The sequence below is a fragment of the Lonchura striata genome, chromosome 5, assembly GCF_046129695.1.
Source record: "Lonchura striata isolate bLonStr1 chromosome 5, bLonStr1.mat, whole genome shotgun sequence".
Lineage (NCBI taxonomy): Eukaryota > Metazoa > Chordata > Aves > Passeriformes > Estrildidae > Lonchura > Lonchura striata.
Genome location: NC_134607.1, coordinates 25298212 through 25316083, shown reverse-complemented (window position 1 = coordinate 25316083; position 17872 = coordinate 25298212). Strand labels below are relative to the sequence as shown.

General features: G+C 42.7%; 1 protein-coding gene across 1 annotated transcript in view; it reads right to left on the bottom strand.

The window, feature by feature from the left end:
- LOC110481816 (sucrase-isomaltase, intestinal) overlaps nt 1-17872 on the bottom strand; it is a 46156-nt gene that overhangs the window by 12674 nt on the left and 15610 nt on the right. The window contains exons 8-12 of the mRNA XM_077783119.1: nt 9861-9986; nt 8358-8489; nt 2564-2677; nt 2338-2454; nt 2158-2242 (exon numbers count right to left, since the gene is read on the bottom strand). Of these exons, the coding sequence (XP_077639245.1) occupies nt 2158-2242; nt 2338-2454; nt 2564-2677; nt 8358-8489; nt 9861-9986 (574 nt within the window). The remainder of the gene's footprint in view (nt 1-2157; nt 2243-2337; nt 2455-2563; nt 2678-8357; nt 8490-9860; nt 9987-17872) is intronic.

The window sequence follows — 17872 nt, the reverse complement described above, 5'->3', positions numbered from 1 at the left end:
AAGGACATCTGGCTTGAACCAGAAGATCAAACCATGGTTACGTGTAATGATGGTTATAAAATTCAGACAAGGCGCTTGAAGGCTACATTGACAAAAAGCCCGAGGCTCTGAAACTGGGACTTGCACTTAAAACAATAGTGAGCTCCCAAAACTCTGCTAACCCTGAGGAGGTCCTTATGTCATACTGGACTAAACAGCTTAGGTCACCTCTCATATAAGTCAAGGGCTTGGACAGCTAAGAACAGGCACGTATTCTATAAAGTGAAATAGAAAAGAAAGCCCTTAAACACCGGTTCAAGATAGATTCCCTACATGTTGAGATGTAATGCCTAGGGCTCCTGGCTGCAGAAGGAAGACCAAAACCAGGGAATCTCTGGGAAGACCTTCAAGCAGCCTTCTCGTACCTAAATGAGACCTACAAGAAACCTGGAGAGGGACTTTTGAAAAGGGCATGGAGTGATGGGACAAAGAGTAATGGTTTCAAGAGAGTAGGTTTATATTAGATAGAAGGAAGTCTTTCCTGTGAGGGTGGTGAAACACTGAAACAGGCTGCCCAGAGAAGCTGTGGATGCCCCATGCTGGAATTGTTCAAGGCCAGGAGGGATGGGGTTTCAAGAAACCTGGTCTGGTGTCCCTGCCCATGCTAGGGGGGCTGGAACAACATGGTTGTGAAGGTCCCTTCTAACACAAACCCATCTATAACATTATACAATTATACAATACACATTAACAAACCCATTATATCATTCTAACACTGTGGGCCACAAGCAGAAGCAGGTGCATATATACATGAGTCAAGTCAGAGAAACTGGGCTCAAAACACACCTGTCTTCAGTATCTCTCAGTGTCCTTACACATCATGTAGGCCTCTAGATTTGAGTCCCTTCTAGTGGCTCAGACGTCAGTGCTAATCTTCACAAAGCTCAGCTGCATGGCTCAGAAGCCCCTGCATGGGTTCACTCTCAGTTCTCTATTTGTCATGTAAAGGGAGCTCCGCTCTTTTGGCCAATTTACCCAGTGTCTCACATCTTTTATACAGCTCTGAAGGCTGACAAAATTGAAGGTAATTTAAGGCAAAGGTGGAAATTCTCATCAGTTCCTGGGCTTTGGTCAAGACCCACAGGGTAAGTATGTAGTGGTTACCCCACAAAGAGAGCAAACACCAAAATCATCATTAAAAGCTCTGGTTCGGCTTTCAAAAATTTACAATCTCTTTCTAATATTTTGTCATGCTTTTTTATGCTTATCTTATATTCAAAGTAAAAAAAAGAAAGAATTGCCATTTAATAAAGAAAATTTAGAATTCTTATGAGTACAAAAGCATGAAGGGGAAAAGGGGACATTTCCAATTCTCCACTGCCAATGCCCCAACTCTCATGTATCAGCTTCCTACTGCATATTAACATTGCTCAGGCAGCTGGGCTTTCCTGGGGAAATGTTGGCTGGATTAACTGCCACACCACTGGCAATAATCATCAGTACTCATGGCTTCCTGGGGAGGAATGAGCCTGTCATTAACTCAGCTACGGGAAGAGATTTTCCCATTCCTGTAAGTTTCCCATAGGCTTAGGTATTTAAAAACTTATTTTTAGCCCATTTCTAGTGACACTGTGATAATTTCTTTCCTAAGAGAAAGGAAATACATTGAACTAAGGCACCATCTCCCTTGTCATAGTGCAGAGACTGCCCATGTCTAAGACTAGCAGTGGCAAGGGTTACTTCACAAGTCTGTAGCTGAATTATAGTATATAGGTATCTTGCCCTTTTTCTGATGTAGACCAGTTGCTAGGAGGATGGCAGGAAAGGTCATTTTTCTAGTCCTGTTACAAGCAGAACCTTGGACAGAGGAAAGTGATTGTTTCTGATACTCCTTGAAAGCTGAGCCACTGAAGTCTTGAACAAATATCTAACTGAACATACAGAACAGGCAGGGAAGAATGGAAAATGAGAGAATAGATTTTTTTCCCCCTAAAATATAGCCTATTCAGGTTTAAAACAAAACAAGCAAGAAAACCAAAGAAACAAACAAAAAACCCCCCAATGAAATTACAATATTATTATTACTATAAAATATAATATGTTATATAAAATAGAAAAACATTTTAATGTAATAGTAATAAATAATTCATGGTAAAGAAGTTATTCTATTATACTTACTAGGAGTGTAAGGAGGGTTATTGATTTCAGTATCTGCACATCCAGGTAGCTGGCCTCTCATGAAATTGGCTGGCTCATTCATATCCTTTAATAAAGAGAGTAAGACATGTGAAAATCTTAATTTTCTTTTTTTTTTTTTTTTTTTTTAAAAGAAGGAAGGGCAGATATAATGAAACATACAATCCAGATGCCATCGTAGTCAAGGACATCCTTAAACTCCAGACACAACGTGGTCCACCATTCCACTGCCCTGGGGTTGGTGAAGTCAGGAAACACAGAATATCCAGGAGGCCAGATCTAGGAGTTACATATGTAAATCCTGGTTATTTTCCCATTTCTATTACATTGCTGCTTTATTTTTTTGAAGCAGAACTACACAAAATGCATGACAAAATTAAAATCTCACCCGCCCAAGAGCAGGAGTCACACCATCAGAGTTGTTCACCCACACTCCCATTTCCTGGCCGAGGTCGTAAGGCCTGTAAGTGCCTGGCTCCTCATCCTTGGTTACAAAAGGGTCCTGAAAAGAACAATCACCCTTCCTTTATTGAAATCCCAGAAATAACAATTACTCTTCTATTCTATATTTTAGAAAAATCTGGATTATGTTCTTATGCTGATTGCAAAACTAGTGGAAGAAAACAGCATTAAAATTTAATAAGAGTTGAGAGCACACAATAATTTAGAAAAAGTCATTAAGGATATGTCATGAGTATTTCTTCTGCAAGGCAAGAGCAAAGTGAAATTACTAAATACCCTCATGTTTATTTTCATAAGACTTTCTATGTTCAAAGTATTTTAGGAGAGGCATTAGATTTTACTTCCCCCCACAAGGTCTCTGCTGTGGCTGGGTGCTGTGCTGGACATTCCCACACTTGAGCACCTCTGGGTTTTCTCCAAGGCAATCCTTATTCCAGCTGCCTCAGCATCAACAGCTCAGTGCTGGAATAACAAGAACTTTTCAAGGGGCTTGGAGCTGGGCACATCCAACCTCAAGAGGACCCTGTAAGCCCTCCATTCCAAACCAATGTGTGTTATGCCAGTCTGATGTAGAGAAACCCAATTCACTCACCTGCCTGTGGGGCCTTACACCTCTGCTCTCCCCAGGCAGCAAGACCACAGCATTTTACACCCCACGGCTTGTCCTTCCAGCCCCTTTCCACTGTTTGTGGTGGTCATCACCTCTCACTGCTGCCAGTGATAATGACACCAACAACTCTTCTGCTTCAGGATGACCATCAGTAGCCACCAAGCTGATACAAAGAGAGCCTGATCAGCTCCTGAGGACAATAGAGGCTCACACACCATGCTGGGAAGTAATGAAGTTAGGAATACTTGGAGATGACAGTAAATGAAGAGGTACTCTGCAACTCTGCCCAGCAGTCAGCTGCAACCAAAAGGAGCAAGTGCACTTTGCAATACATCCCTAATTGGAAGCAACTATCTGCTTTGTGGTTTTTACAACAGATAAAGACTGTAGCCATTTTAGAAGGGAATTCTTTACTTTCTTCTTAGAAAATCTTACTTCCTCAGGTTCTGCTTTAGGCAAAACCTTTCAGTTATGAAACACAATGGAGAAATACACAATTGAAACAATGCTTCCCCTCAGTTGTAGCTTGTGCAATAATTTAAAGGAACTTTAATCAAAATGTGATAGAAGTCTAACTAATAAATGTCTTAAGAAGAAAAAAGTATCAGACCTCAAATGGTAAGTTATTTTAAAGGCTTGTTTTAAATCTCATTTAAATACTTGAATTAGTTGCCTGATTTACTTGTGAGCCCTCTGATAACTACAGCCTGGTAAGGGAAGTATATTCTTCCATGCCTCAAAAACAAAAGCTACAGCTAAATCCCTACTTTAAGTCTGAAATTTTGTTTAACTTTATCTAGCTCTAGTGTCACCTCCAAAAGGACTATAAGGGTCCATTACATTTTTAACTTGTTCAATAATCCAACTTTGCAAAAGAGAAAACTGTCCATCTATAATAACTCTTTTTTAATTGTGGTAGTCTCTCAAGGGACATGAAGGCTAGAAGAAGTCAGCTTAATTAGCTACTCCTAATGCAAACTTATGGTTTCCTTCAGATGAAAGGTTGTTCCAGAGCATAAATCTAATACATTATGCAGGTTTAGTATTAATATATTATGCAGGTTTAGTATTGCCCTAAAGAAAACAAAACCTCTCCATGCCTGCAGGGGTTGTTTGTGGGGAAGATGTTTCATGCCTGTTAAAACTTCAATCATCTTTGTAGCATTTTGGGGAAGAAGTGCTGAGCATCCTCAACTCCAGCTGACTGCCTGAAGACCTGTGAGCACCCAGCATGTACCCAGACTGCCACCCACAGCCCCACCCCAAATACATATTTTGATGCACATCCCTAAAAACTCATCTCTGGAAATTTTTGGCTCTACAGCTCACACAGTTGCTTTAAAATCTTAAAGATATTGTGCATTATTTTGAATCATTAGCATATTGCTCTTGACTTCCAAGTATTTTGTCACTTGTCATTCCTAGCTGTTTCTGTTTTTAGTATGACTTAATAGACAGCCTACAAGGCCTTTCATTAAATAGCCTCTTTAGTAAAAACGTTTATAATTTTTCAAGGTATTCATTGTTACTTTAGAACTTCTTTGTTTCTAAAGAATATATTTGTTCTGACACAGCTGAAACATGCACAATTATTTAGTGCAATGATGATGACCAGGTGCTGACATGCAAAGTCACATTTTCCCCTAAACAGAGCTGGCCTCTGAAAGAGATTAGGAGAGAGAAGGGCTGCACTTAAGAGGCTCCAGTAATGGAGCCATGCTACTCTCAAGGTGACCATAGTTACAGAGGGTTCACAGCCCTGGGTGCAGCATGGGGAGCAGACCTCCTGCTGGTGTGGCACCAAGAAGTACAGTGATGGTGACACAACTGAGTTCAGGGTCCCATCCTCAAGCAGGTTCCAGTGTCAGTACTGCTGGCTGTCAGGATCTCTGCTTTGCTTGTGACCAAAGTGTTCTGAGATGAGATAGATGGACCCCATTCCCCAAATCCATTTACTGGAGATTTTTCATGACACTGGCTGCAGTCAGAGCCCATTTCCTGAAATCATCATGAGGGAGGCAATAATCTCCTCTATCTGGGGAACTCACCATTACTCCCACTACCCAAAGGGAATCTAAATACAAAATTGTTTTTTCAATATCCAGCTGGATTACACTTGCCTTGATTGCACCCACTATCACTTGGGAATTAAACCCTTCACACTGCTCCAGCTCCCAGCTCCACTTAGGGGAATATTTTACATCACTAAAGAATGCTAACAGACAGATTTTGACAGAGATATCAGCAACTGTAATAAAGTGAAAATAGAAAACTTCAGTACCAGTGCAAACTATACTTCTCAGTAACTTTTAAACAATGAAGGACAGACTGGCTCAGCTTTTACTCTGTTTTCACAAGCTTGGCTAAAGAACTAGAGCAGAAGACAGACCTTGGTTACAAGTTAGTTGAAGGACAAAAGAAAGGCTTCCTATCTGGATTCCCATTAGCTCACTGCAAGAATTAAGAGTTGCTATGCTCCTTGCATCTGACTAACAGCTGAATTTATACAGCAACACCTCCCTGCACTGCTGCAAAATGTGCCACCAAAGAAACTGAAAGGGCTTTAAAAATGTTGTTGAAGTTAAACTCTTAAGGAAGAAGATAATGTAGCTCACCCACTAAAGCACAGCTGCTTGTCTGTAGCTTTATACCCAGTAGCAAGTACAAAACAACTGGAGACCTCCCAACAGTGATGAAAAAGAGTTGACTACCATGTATTCATTGAAAGGCAAGAGTGCTTAGGAAGAGCTACCCCAAACTCCTGGTATTTTGCTCCTATATTAATGTTTTGCAAACTATTTTGAGATAAACCAATAAATAGGCATGTGGTATTTAATGTTAGAGCTCTAAGAGATTAGATCATTTCTAGAGCAGTATTGAGGTTACAGAGAGCCTAAACTGCTTAACAGTTAGAAATCAGTCCTAGCAGCACATGTGCTCACTACTGCTCAGTTATTTACAATGATGTATCCATTTAATTTGGGTCTATTTTTGTCTTAAAGTTTCTCTCCATCAAAGTGACTTAGTAATCTGCTACTATTTAAACGCTGTGCCTTGAACCTTCACTGCTGAAAACTGATTTCACTGCTGCACCCCTGAGCTGCTCAGAATGGAACCTCCAGGGGAAGGCATTTTTAGGGACAAACTAGCAAGCAGCATTTACTGTATGCATACTGCTGTATGCAAGCAGCACTCACTGTATGTATCACTTAGGCTAGTCAGGACTGATTTCTAACTGTTTCCATTATCAATATGTAATTGATCACTTAGGCTGCATGGTTTTGTTTGAGAGTCCAAGTAGTAAATGGAGTAATAGTAGACCAAAGCAAAGATTAGGAAAAAAAAAAAGGTATGTTTAAAGAAACTATCAGAAAACTCCCAATTAAAAAGAAAACACTGATATAGCTATCTCTGGTGCTGACTAATACATCATCCTCAGGAGTATTTCAAACTTCACAACAAACTGTGAGGAAAAAATAAGGACAGGAGGGAGGCACTTCTGCCTTAATCTGTCTATTTAACAAGATAATGTGATTTTTAGATGAGAAAACTGCAATAGCACTTGCTTGTTTTGACTCCAGATACACCAGCACAAGTGAAAGAGAAATTGCCCCACAATTTAGGACTCTGCTGTTTAGTCTCTCTCTCCACAAACCTTTGACAGGATCCCCAGGACAAGAAGAGGAACATGGCCCTTATTTTAAAAGGACTTGTTTGATTTAGGGTCCAAATATTAGTCACCTGTCCATCATGATTCAGTTGGATTAATTGAATCCTGGTCTCCTTAAAAGCATGAGCCATCAATATAATTGTAGGTAAATGTGTTTGTTTAGCCAAGCAGAGAAAGGCTGAGGGAGAATACACGTACTTGAATCAGTATATCAAGAAAGAGAATAGAAGGGTGAGAGACTGGCAGCTGGAGGTAAGGACAAATAAGTAGTACCAATATGAAAGAAGTACCCAAATGAAAGATAGAAACTCACCATTTAGGTAGAAAACAGGTTACAGATCTACAGTTACAGCAAAAAGTCCTGAGAGGAGCCCTGTGGGATTGTCTCGCCTTACCCTGTGGCTGTGGGTCAGTTCAGCCAGAGCCACGCCTGATCCATCTGTTGGGCCTGTTCACAGCACCCACCTGGGGAGGGACCCTGGCCCCAGCAGCTGTCTGAGCTCAGCTCACCTTGCAGACAGGCAGCTGTACCCTAATGTTTGCCTTGAATTTGTCCTGCTGCAATTTAAAATGCTTTTCCTCTTATCCTGCCCACAGTGGTTATGGAGAATGAGCTGCAGCCTGCTCTGGGGAGTGCAGCCCTCCTACTGCTGAGCTGCTGGGGGACCATGGAGAGCAAGAGCTTGTGAATTTATCAACGGATTTTATTTAATTTCCTAATTTATTTTCATCTTTACTTAAATTTCTATTAAATTGGTCTCCAGTTTCCTCGCCACCATTGGTTCACTTAGCTATTGTGACAGAGTCATTTTGGCACAAGGACATGTATGTGGAAGTGCTGGAGAGAAAGAGAAAATTTTGCTGGAAAAATTTACTGGGGAAGATGGAAAACCCCAATTTTCACTTGTATCCAAATTAATTCATTTGGCCATAAGCCAATTTTGATTAGAGGTTCAAAATACATTTTCCACAAATTTGCATACAAGTAATCATTTCTCCCATTAACTTAGATAAAAAGTAAGTACAAGGAAACATGAATTATAGTTACTATATTCCAGAGCAATCAGGAATAGATTTTTTTCCATTATTCAGCTATTTTTGTATGTGTATTAAATTTATTTGTTAATTTCAGGAAAGAATTGCATGAAAGGAATCCTTTCTCAATTCAGAGGCAAAATTTCTTATAACTGAGTGCAGAAAAAATGACAGAGAATTAATGTTTTGGAACAGAGATGATACCGGTACAGAGATATCAAATAAAGGCAACACTTCTAAAAATTAAATCTGTGAGAAATTATTCTTCAGCTCTTTTCAACATATGAGAAAATGGAAAAGCTGCTACATTAGCATACATGTGTTAGCACCTAGTCACTGCTATGAAGACTATGCTGTGAACAGTTCTTATAAATGGAGAAATAATTAGTAATATCGTTAATTTACCAGAATCACCACATTGTGCTTTCCGTTCTTCTTCAGCTCTTTCATGAACTCTGGCAGACCAGCAAAATTCACTTTATCATAGGTAAAGTCCAGGTGACGTTCCATGTAGTCAATATCATAATGTTGGACATCCTAAACATTTTTAAAGTAAAAAATTACATTAATATTTCATCCAGCTCTGGAGTTCTTAGACAGGGAAGACATGGATCTGTTGGAGCAAGTCTAGAGGAGAGCCACAAAAGTGATCAGAGGGTCTGGAGCACCTCTGCTATGAGGACAGGCTGAGAGAGTTAGGGCTGTTCAGCCTGGAGAAGGGAAGGCTCAAGGGAGAACTTACTGAAGCCTTTAAATACCTAAAGGGGGCTTATAAGAAAGATGGAGTCAGACCTTTTTGTAGGGTCTGTAGCAAGAGGACAGGGGGCGATGGTTGTAAATAAAGGAGGGCAGATTCAGACCACATATAAGGAAGGAATTTTTTACAATGAGCTGGTTGCACAGGTAGATGGTAAATGCCCCATCCGTAGAAACTTTCAAGATTAAGTTGGATGGGGCCCTGAGCAACCTGATTTAGTTGAAGATGCTGCTGTTCATTTCAGGGAGGTTGGATTAGATGGCCTTTAGTGGTCCCTTCCAATTCCAATGGTTCTATGATTCTATGACTGAAGTATTTGATACAGAAACCAGAATGTATCCAATGGTATTTCTAAAAGACAGCTAACGTATGCAATGAAACCTGAGACTGTAATTGCAATTCTAGCAGAGGACTACAAGAAAATGCAGAAGTCCTAGTTTAGCAACTATTTTGCAGTGATCTGCATCAGAAGTTTGTAGCAGAATTTATGAAAGAGAGAGGACACGATTTATATTTGGAATGAAGGTTGAGCTACCCCAGCCTAGGCCTCAGATGTGGGCCTCGGTGAGGCCTTTGAAGCCTATGGTGCAGTTAGGAATTAGTCTGTGGCGCAGTTAGAAATTATGTTAAGGTGTAAGCACAGAGCACTGGGCTTTCTGGGTGTGAATTAGTATAGGTCTGAAGTGTGAAACTTTAGCCACCTTAAGACAAAGAGGAACAATGTTTTCTTGCCAATGAGAGTGTTCTCACAATTGTAAACTATATTGAAGTGTATATAAACTGCCATCTTATAAATAATAAAGGGAGAATCTTTGATTAACTACATTGGTTCAGATCTGCATTTCTATTGTCCAGCTCCCGATTATTACGAGGCCCCTTGCTTTAGAACTTTGTTTTTCATTATTTGTTTTTAAAATGCTAGCACCTCATACTGCAAATCCACACCAAAATAAACTGCTATACAGTCAAGAGCAGCACTTAAACATCATGCCCAGTTTAAATGTTTTTTAAGTATTATGAAGATATTACATGCAAACCCACTGCATAAGATTATGAATGTCCCTTTATTCTACAATTCTCTTTGTAAGATAATTATTTTCCCTCCATTATACTTCTACGATTAGCACACACAGTGAACAATTCATACTTACATATGGGATGTCATAGTGCTTCATGCGATCAACAGTTGCCTTTAAAGCATCAAGGGTGTTATAGCCGTAGCGGGAGAGCTGGAATCCCAGAGACCAGTAGGCTGGCATGTGTGGGCGTCCAATGGCCTGCAGCAGGAATGAGGAATACAGAAACACAAGGGGTGAGAGGAAAAGAAGTTATTCTAAAACACCAGGAGAGGCTTCCGGATCATTTAAGGCACAAAGACCAGGGCACAGGCATCACACCCCCATTAAATCTCCAAGTGGCTCTCAGCACAGCATGCTTGGCACTTCTCCTGGTGGATCCTTGCCCCTCACAGAGACTCCAACAACACCAGCACTGAGCATCAGTTCCAGTGGAAACATGGTGTAAAAAAGCCAGGCTAATGTTAAATGTGGTCTCAGCCTCTGCACAGCAGCGTGTGCTCTCACTGACAGGGCACATGCCAGCAGAAGTTCAGTGTGGATCCTCATGCCACCTGATCCACGACAAGTCCACAAACCCCTTGGTCAACAGAAGGCAAATCTCCAACAACACACAGCAACATAAGCTTTGCAAACTTCTCTTACCACATCCAGCTGAACTAACTTATCAAGAGTCTGATTTTTATTTGAGCTCTCTGAAGTTTTAATCATATTTACACACCAATCTGATGAAACTCAGTTACTTATGGCTGACTACTGTTATTGCTGGCCCACAGCCTTGTGCTGCCAGGCACTGACAACCCTCTTCCAGGCCAGAGTTGCTGTTTGATCCTGAAATTCTCAACTGAAACACAAGGCAATGAGTTAAATATGATTTTATAAATATTTGATTTCCACTGCCTGAATCCATCTGTAAATGGCATGAGGAAAGTCAATTGAGAGCAAGGGAGGGAAGGAAGGCATCCTGCTCTGCTTTCCCTGGTGAGAGCTGCTGTGGTAACCTGGGATGAGCAGTGGGCAATTATGATGTGTCGGTTCTACAAATAAGCTGAAGTCTGGCTTTGCCTCGTTAGCACACACCAGTGTTTTCTGGGGGACAGCTCCTGAAATCCTTACTTCAGTTAAATCCAATGAAGCTAACCTTTGATTTTTATTTCTAGCACCTTTGCTGGCAATACATGAAAATCTAGTAGCTATTAAGCACCTATGACTTATTAATCAGCTGCAGGTATTGTCCCCCTTTGGCTAAATAATGGTTCCTCCCTTATTTCCTTGTGGATATCCATAGTTAGGTAATTATGCTGAAAAGTGAAAACCAACAAAACTCACATATTGGCAGCTAAACACCATCTACTTTAAATAAATAAAACAAGGCACTTCTGGCAATCTGTGTCTATTGCATTGCTAAGCTCTGGAGATGCATTGCATGAAGGCACACCTTCCTGTGGGATTTTCTTTAGGAAGCGTATGACCTGGGAAAGCATGTCTGGACATATCTGATGACCCAGACCATCTTTCAAACTCTGCTGGGGTTTTCTGTGGAGAGCTGAATGGGGTGTGAATGCTCAGGACAATCTCCCTGACACCTTGTGAGCCAGCACCAAAGTGTCCAACACAGCATGGCAAGCCTCAGGACATTGCCTCAGAAATCTTCTTCTCTGTCATATCCACACTCACCATGTCAAGGATAAATTCATCTGAGGAGGCAGCAGAGCTTGTTTTAGACCAGCAAAGAGCTTTGTGAACCCACCATTTTGTGCTCCTAAAGCAGACACATATTTTGCCCTTGCTTTCTCTAGTGGAAACAGAGAATGACCTCTACAAACAAGGTTAAAAAAAACAGACCAAAACAAAAGAACTCCCTAATGAAATAAGATGCTTTGTGCACAGGCTTCTCATCTTGGACAAGAGAAATAGGGAAAAGTGGCTGATAAATATTAATCCTGCAGCTCAATGCAGAGCCCTGTGCCCTGGCAGGATGTCTGCATGGCATCTGCTGCCTCTTCCCAAGCAGGCTGGGAAATGGGAAAGGGAGAACCAGCCTGGGCAGAGGCAGTGGGAACTGCTGAGCAGCTCTGCTCTGGGTCCTGTGATTCCCCAGGTCACTCCTGCCTGGGGAGGACATTGCTGGAGGACTGACTAATTGTCAGTCTGGGACATTGCCAGTGCCTTGCATTTCAAGAGTTAGATGAGGATTGGCTTTGTCCCCCATGTCCTATCAAGCGTGCAGGTGGAAAGCAGTGGGGCTGGAGGTGGAGCTGTGGCCACTGCTGTGTCAGTCAGAGCCCTTCCAAAAGGACATGTCCCCAGCACTGGGGTTTGCTGGGGTTCACCTGCTCACCCTTATGGGATGGGGCTGTGTCATTCTGGACCACAGAGTGAGACAGTATTTTGTGACAGCATCCCTTGAGGAGTTTTGGATTACAGCTGAACCAACAGAAAAATATCTATCTTGAAAGGAAGATATTAAGTTTTTAAAGCAATTAGTTCTCTAGGTTCACCAGGCTGGTGCATCTATGGTGAGTTTAAATGAAACCAGCAGAATATTTGAAGAGGAAGGATGAAAACAGCGCAGCTGGGAAAACAAATGTTCTTTTTTCTAATTATGCTGTGGACTCTCTCTACTGGATCCCCCTGAAGCTTCCTGATAAAGAAACTGACATATGGTGCCCACTCACAGATGGATCAGCAGAGGCAGGAATGTAATTTTGCAAACCTGAAGACTCAAGCTGGAGTTGATATATATTTAGGATCTAGTTAATTCATATAGATTGCATTCTGCATACAAATTATCAGAAAGTGCAGCAGCCAGAGAAAGCCTGCTTGGCAAAATTGACTCCCATAGAATCAGAAATGGTAGATGGGGTATGGCAGGGGAACGGAGGGAGGAAAACCTAGAAAGAGCAAAAACGTGGTATCCAAAATGAAAGGGAAAATGAAAAGCACAAAGATATGGCAGTGCAGAAACAGTAAAAAAACAAAGATCGTATTTTCTGTTCCAGAATTCTTCCTGCACTTGCTTCTTAACTAACTCCTGATATTTAATAAATCACTGTTAGTTTTTCCATGTTTACATAATTTAGCATTACGTATATTTGTTTTCACTTTTTTCAGAGCCACCTGAGAGCTGATGTATCAAGGAGGTACCCTGGAAGCACTTCCTGGTAAGAATGAAGTTCAGTGGAAACAAGTATATCTAAAAGATAAAATCTGTGTCTAGGGAGCAGGTGATCTGTATTCATTTTCCCTATGCTGGATTATTGGACAAGTAATGTTATTAATATGAGCATCAGTGACATGTACTAGGTTATAAATTCTATAGAGTAAATCAGGATGCTATTCTGTTAACACTATGACCAAAGACTTTGATGAGAGAGAGACAGCTGCTGAGTTATGCCTACATATCACAGAGGCTGGAGAGAGGTGCCCTTTCCCGTGCTCACAAAGGAGCTGAGATGTCCCACAATGCAGATTGCTAATCTTACACCCTAATTAGCCACACAGAATGATTTCTGAAGCTTGGTATTTGCTTCAACTCCCTTTCTTCAAAGAGGAGTTATAGGAGGAAACTGTAAAACCCAAGTGGGCTAATGCACTGATTTAGTGTTTCTGTATGGCTAAATACGCAGTGGCTAAATTCCACAGGTGCTCCTATGGCCCACATATCTGTATCCAGCTCATCTGCTATGACTAAGGCAAGCAGCTGAGTGCTGTGGGCACCCAGTCAGTTAGAGGGCAACCTTCACTCAAAGTCTGTTAACAGAAGCTAAGCTTTGATTTAGGAGAGCAAAAAGAAAGGCCCTGCAGCTGTTGAACCATAAAGAAGATGCTCACCACCTCAGGAATATAAAAAATTAAGGATTTTCAATGCCAAGGTCTTCAAATCTTGGTTTTTGCTGCACAAAACAATTATCAGCTGTTTGTTCCTTCTTGGGGAACATAGCTCCAAGACTCACTGAATCATCTGTGATAAGATATATGTACAAGCAGGTTCCCCATGTTACCTCTCCAATAGGAAAGTGGACTAGAGACCTCTGAGGTCCCTTACATCTGTAAATAGCCCACAGTTCCGTAAGGAGGAAGCAAACCAGCAGTCTTCTCTCCAAGAAGAATCAGAAGACTTACAGTATGCTCACTTACAGCTTGTTATTGGATAACTTATGACAAAAAAACAAATTCATGGCCTTTACCCAAGAGCTATTAAATATCTATTTTTTGAACCCTAACATTCCTGACTGTCCACTACTGCTGTGCACTGTTGGTCTGTTCTGAAAGGCCACCAGTGGTCTTGGCAATGTTGGCCTTGTATTAGGTGTGACTGCAGAGCCTCATCCAGGCTGAGGTCAGAGCTTGAATTCTTTAGCTTGTTCCTGCTCTTCTCACCCTCCTGCAAACGGAGGTGTTTGCTGTTAAAAGTGAGATTTGTGTTATGTAACTGTTCTGCACACCAGACCTCTTCTGCAGTAGGAGAAAAATGTGATCACTGTCACATAGAGAGAGCTGTACAGGACAATCTGAGATGCCTTAGACGTGGCAGGAGTAACACCCCACACAGCTGGGCTCAGAGGCAGGAGGGAGCAGAAGAATGGGACTGGAGGCTCCTCCTTCCCATGGGACCAGGCCCAGCACATAGCCCATGGCTGCTGCCACTGCTGTAGCACCCTGGTGCCACTGGCAGGATGCATCCTACAGCTCACCTCTGCTCCATGCAGCACACACTAGAGGGACAGAGGTACCAACATTCACCCTCTGCTCCCTTCTCACACCATGCCTCACTCTTGGAGCCCACTCAAAGCAGATTATCCTTGGCCAGGCTGGCATCCAGGGCCACCACAGCTTTTGCTGTTACCTGTCCTCACTCCAAGGATGCAGAGAGGCTGGTGACTCTGGCAAGGCAGCTGATCACCATACAGAGTGCCAAGAGCCCTGCTCTTGGCATAGCCTGGACCCAGCAGCTCTGGCCAAGAGTCCGTGGTCCACCCTGGTGGTGGTGACAACCTGGAGAGGTGTGTGGGGAAATCTTGCATACTCCAGAGGCCAAATAAAGAGCTTTGTTACAAAGCTGTCCTAACTCAGTGGTTTGCAGGGAGCCACATGAAAGCACTGAGCAGAGCTAAGCTCCTAAACCTCTCACAGAAACAAGCATAGCAGAGGCAGAGAGGTGGCTCAGATACTGAAGTGGTACTGAAGGCAATGGCACAAAACATTTGAGAAAGGTGTAAAGCACTTTGCTCTGGAAACAGCTCCCTTGTTCTCACCAGCTGTGCACCCACTGGCACCTGGCCACCCTGCCACACCAGTGGGGCCATCCTGGAGAGATAAAATGAGTGGTCCCTGCAAAAAGCAGTGACTGGACCAGACTTGCTCAGGGGGAAGGCAGGTGCTATTCCACCGAAAAGCTCTGCAGCAGTGCAGCCTGGTCCCAGCAGGGGCCCCTGCAGCCAGCAGCTCCCAAAACACCAATTCCCAGAGCAGACCCATGCAAACAGCTGAGAATGCAAACCCTTGAGCCCTGCTGCTGAGAAGTGCCTTGCAGACATCAGTCACACTTCTCCTTTCTACCCCTTCTCTTGCCCTACAGCATGACAATGACTGCACAGGGAAAATCCTCTCAGTGTGACAGAAAATACAACTGAAAAATTAAGTCTTTTCTGTCTCCTTCACCTTCCCACATATCTTGTACATAAAAGTCAAATTATTACCCTAGAGACTAATAATATGGTAACTGTAACATTTCTGACCTTGGAATTTCAGGATGTTTACTGAAGAAGTTATTATTTCACATTGAAATTACTAACATACATTCTTTAAGATTCCCTAGAGAGTTGAGCACAAGTGCAGAGAATACAGAACAGGATTTTTTTTGTCCTGGCATGTGACATGTCTCATTAGGAGACGCCCACTGCTCGCCTTTACCTTCTTTTCTTTGCTCCAGCTCCATTCCCAGAGACAGGGGTGGAAAGTGAGCTGCCACTACCCATCAGCTGGAGAGTGAGAACTCTCTCATTTTATTTTCAGATGCTGACCACCTGCTAAGCCACAGAAATGCTGCCTTCAAACACCAGTAAAAGACTCTGAAAAGGAGCAGGCATGGCTCTAATTCCCATCAGACTGCAGCACTAACTCCCTTGAAATGAGGATCAAAGCTCCAGCCTGGGGGAGAGTTGCTTTCCTTTCCCCCCCCCCCCCCCCTTCCCCACCCCCGCGCTGGTTTTATTACCCATATGTAAGTTAAAATCCCAGCCTGCTTGCTGGTCTGAGGCACTGGCATTGGAGATCCTGTGTGCTGGTTTGGGCTGGGATATAGTTAATTTTCTATACAGTAACTGGAATGGGCTGTGTTTTGGATTAGTGCTGAAAATAGTGATGATAATTCAAGGATATAGTTGATTTTGCTGAGCAGTGCTTACACAGAGTCAAGGTCTTCTTTGCCCCTTACTCCACACCACCAGTGAGGAGGCTGGGGGTACACAAGGAGTTGGGAGGGGACACAGCCAGGACAGCTGAGCCCAACTGACCCAAGGGATATTCCATATCAAATGGCTTCATACTCAGCACATAAATCTGGGGGAAGAGGAAGGGGGAGCTGGATATTCAGAGTGATGGCATTTGTCTTTCCCAGTAACAGTCACATGTTCAGCCATTCCCCCAATTCCTGGGCATGTCTAAACACCCTCCTGCTCCTGGGAACTGGTGAATGAATTCCTTGTTTTGCTTTGCTTGTGTGCACAGTTTTGCTTTACCCATTCAACTGGCTTTATCTCAACCCACACATTTTTTCACTTTTACCCTTTAGATTCTCTCTCCCACCCCTCTGCGAGGGCGCGACTGAGTGGCTGCGTGGGTCTGAGCTGCCAGGTGGGGTTAATCCATGGAAGACAAAGGGTGGGGATGATGTGCAGAGGGAGCTGGAAACCTCCAAGCAACAGAGGAGTTCCTCCTGCTCCAGGACATGGAGGAGTACCATCAACCTCTCACCTCTCTGGGAGGTAGCACCTGAACCTCTTCTTGGAAAAGGAACGTCTAGCAGATCCACCACCCCAGACAAAACAGCAACATGAGCAAAACAGCAACATGAGCAAATTTTATCCCTTCCTTCACCAAACCAGAATCCAGTAATACTTTCCTTCTGGGTTAAATCCTCTTTTACCCTTGCTCTAAACCACAGTATTTCTGTTCCCATAGAGGCACTTTAAAAGAAGGCAAGCACAGGATACAGAGGCTTTAAAAAGCCAAGAAAGAAAATATGTTTGCTAAAGATCAGAGTTCAGGCCCCATTGAGGAGTGGCATGGGGAAAGGCAGAGCACATGCACATCTTGCTGTGAGCTCTGAACGCCTGTGAGCTCTGGGATGCCCCACCCTGTTCAGCCTTCCAGGTGCAGCTTAATCCTCAGGGTCTGCACCATGACCCCCCCCTTCTCACATGATTACTCCAGTTTTGCTCCATACTCTTTAGGTTTGATGCTGATTTCTTTACATGCACAGCTTGCATCTGAGCTGGCAATTTTCTGTGGAAAGGCCTAGTTGAAGCATCATTTGGTGACCAGAAAAAGCATCTGCTACTTTTTCCTGCACAGTCCTCACTAGAGAAGAATTGCATGTTCACTTCCAAAACAGTCATTTGCATGTGTACTCTCAGTTCTCTGGGAATCATTCAGCAATTGGATAGCAAGTAGTTACACTCAGTGAGTCAGCAGTAAATGCAGTGTTATACATCCATGCTCTCCAATGCAATTATATGGGTTTTCATTAGTAAAAAACAGCCTGATGGCTCCAAAATCAGCAAACAATTCTACTGGCAAATAAAGGCTTGAAGACTTTAAAGTCCATTCAGTATCTCTGAAATCCAGCATATGTAAAGTTCCCAGACATTCCCATCTGTGCTCTGCCTAGTTTGTTTACTTGGCCTGCAGTGTCAAAATGCAGTCATGTCATACAGCAAAGACTATAAAACTGTGACAACCCAGAGAGGAGTAGCTTAGACAGATATCTTTCTAATCATTGCATCCCTTTAGTGCATCCCATCCTGGCATATTGCAGGAGAGGCTGGAGATGTGCACTCAACACCCAGCCTGCCTGTGACACT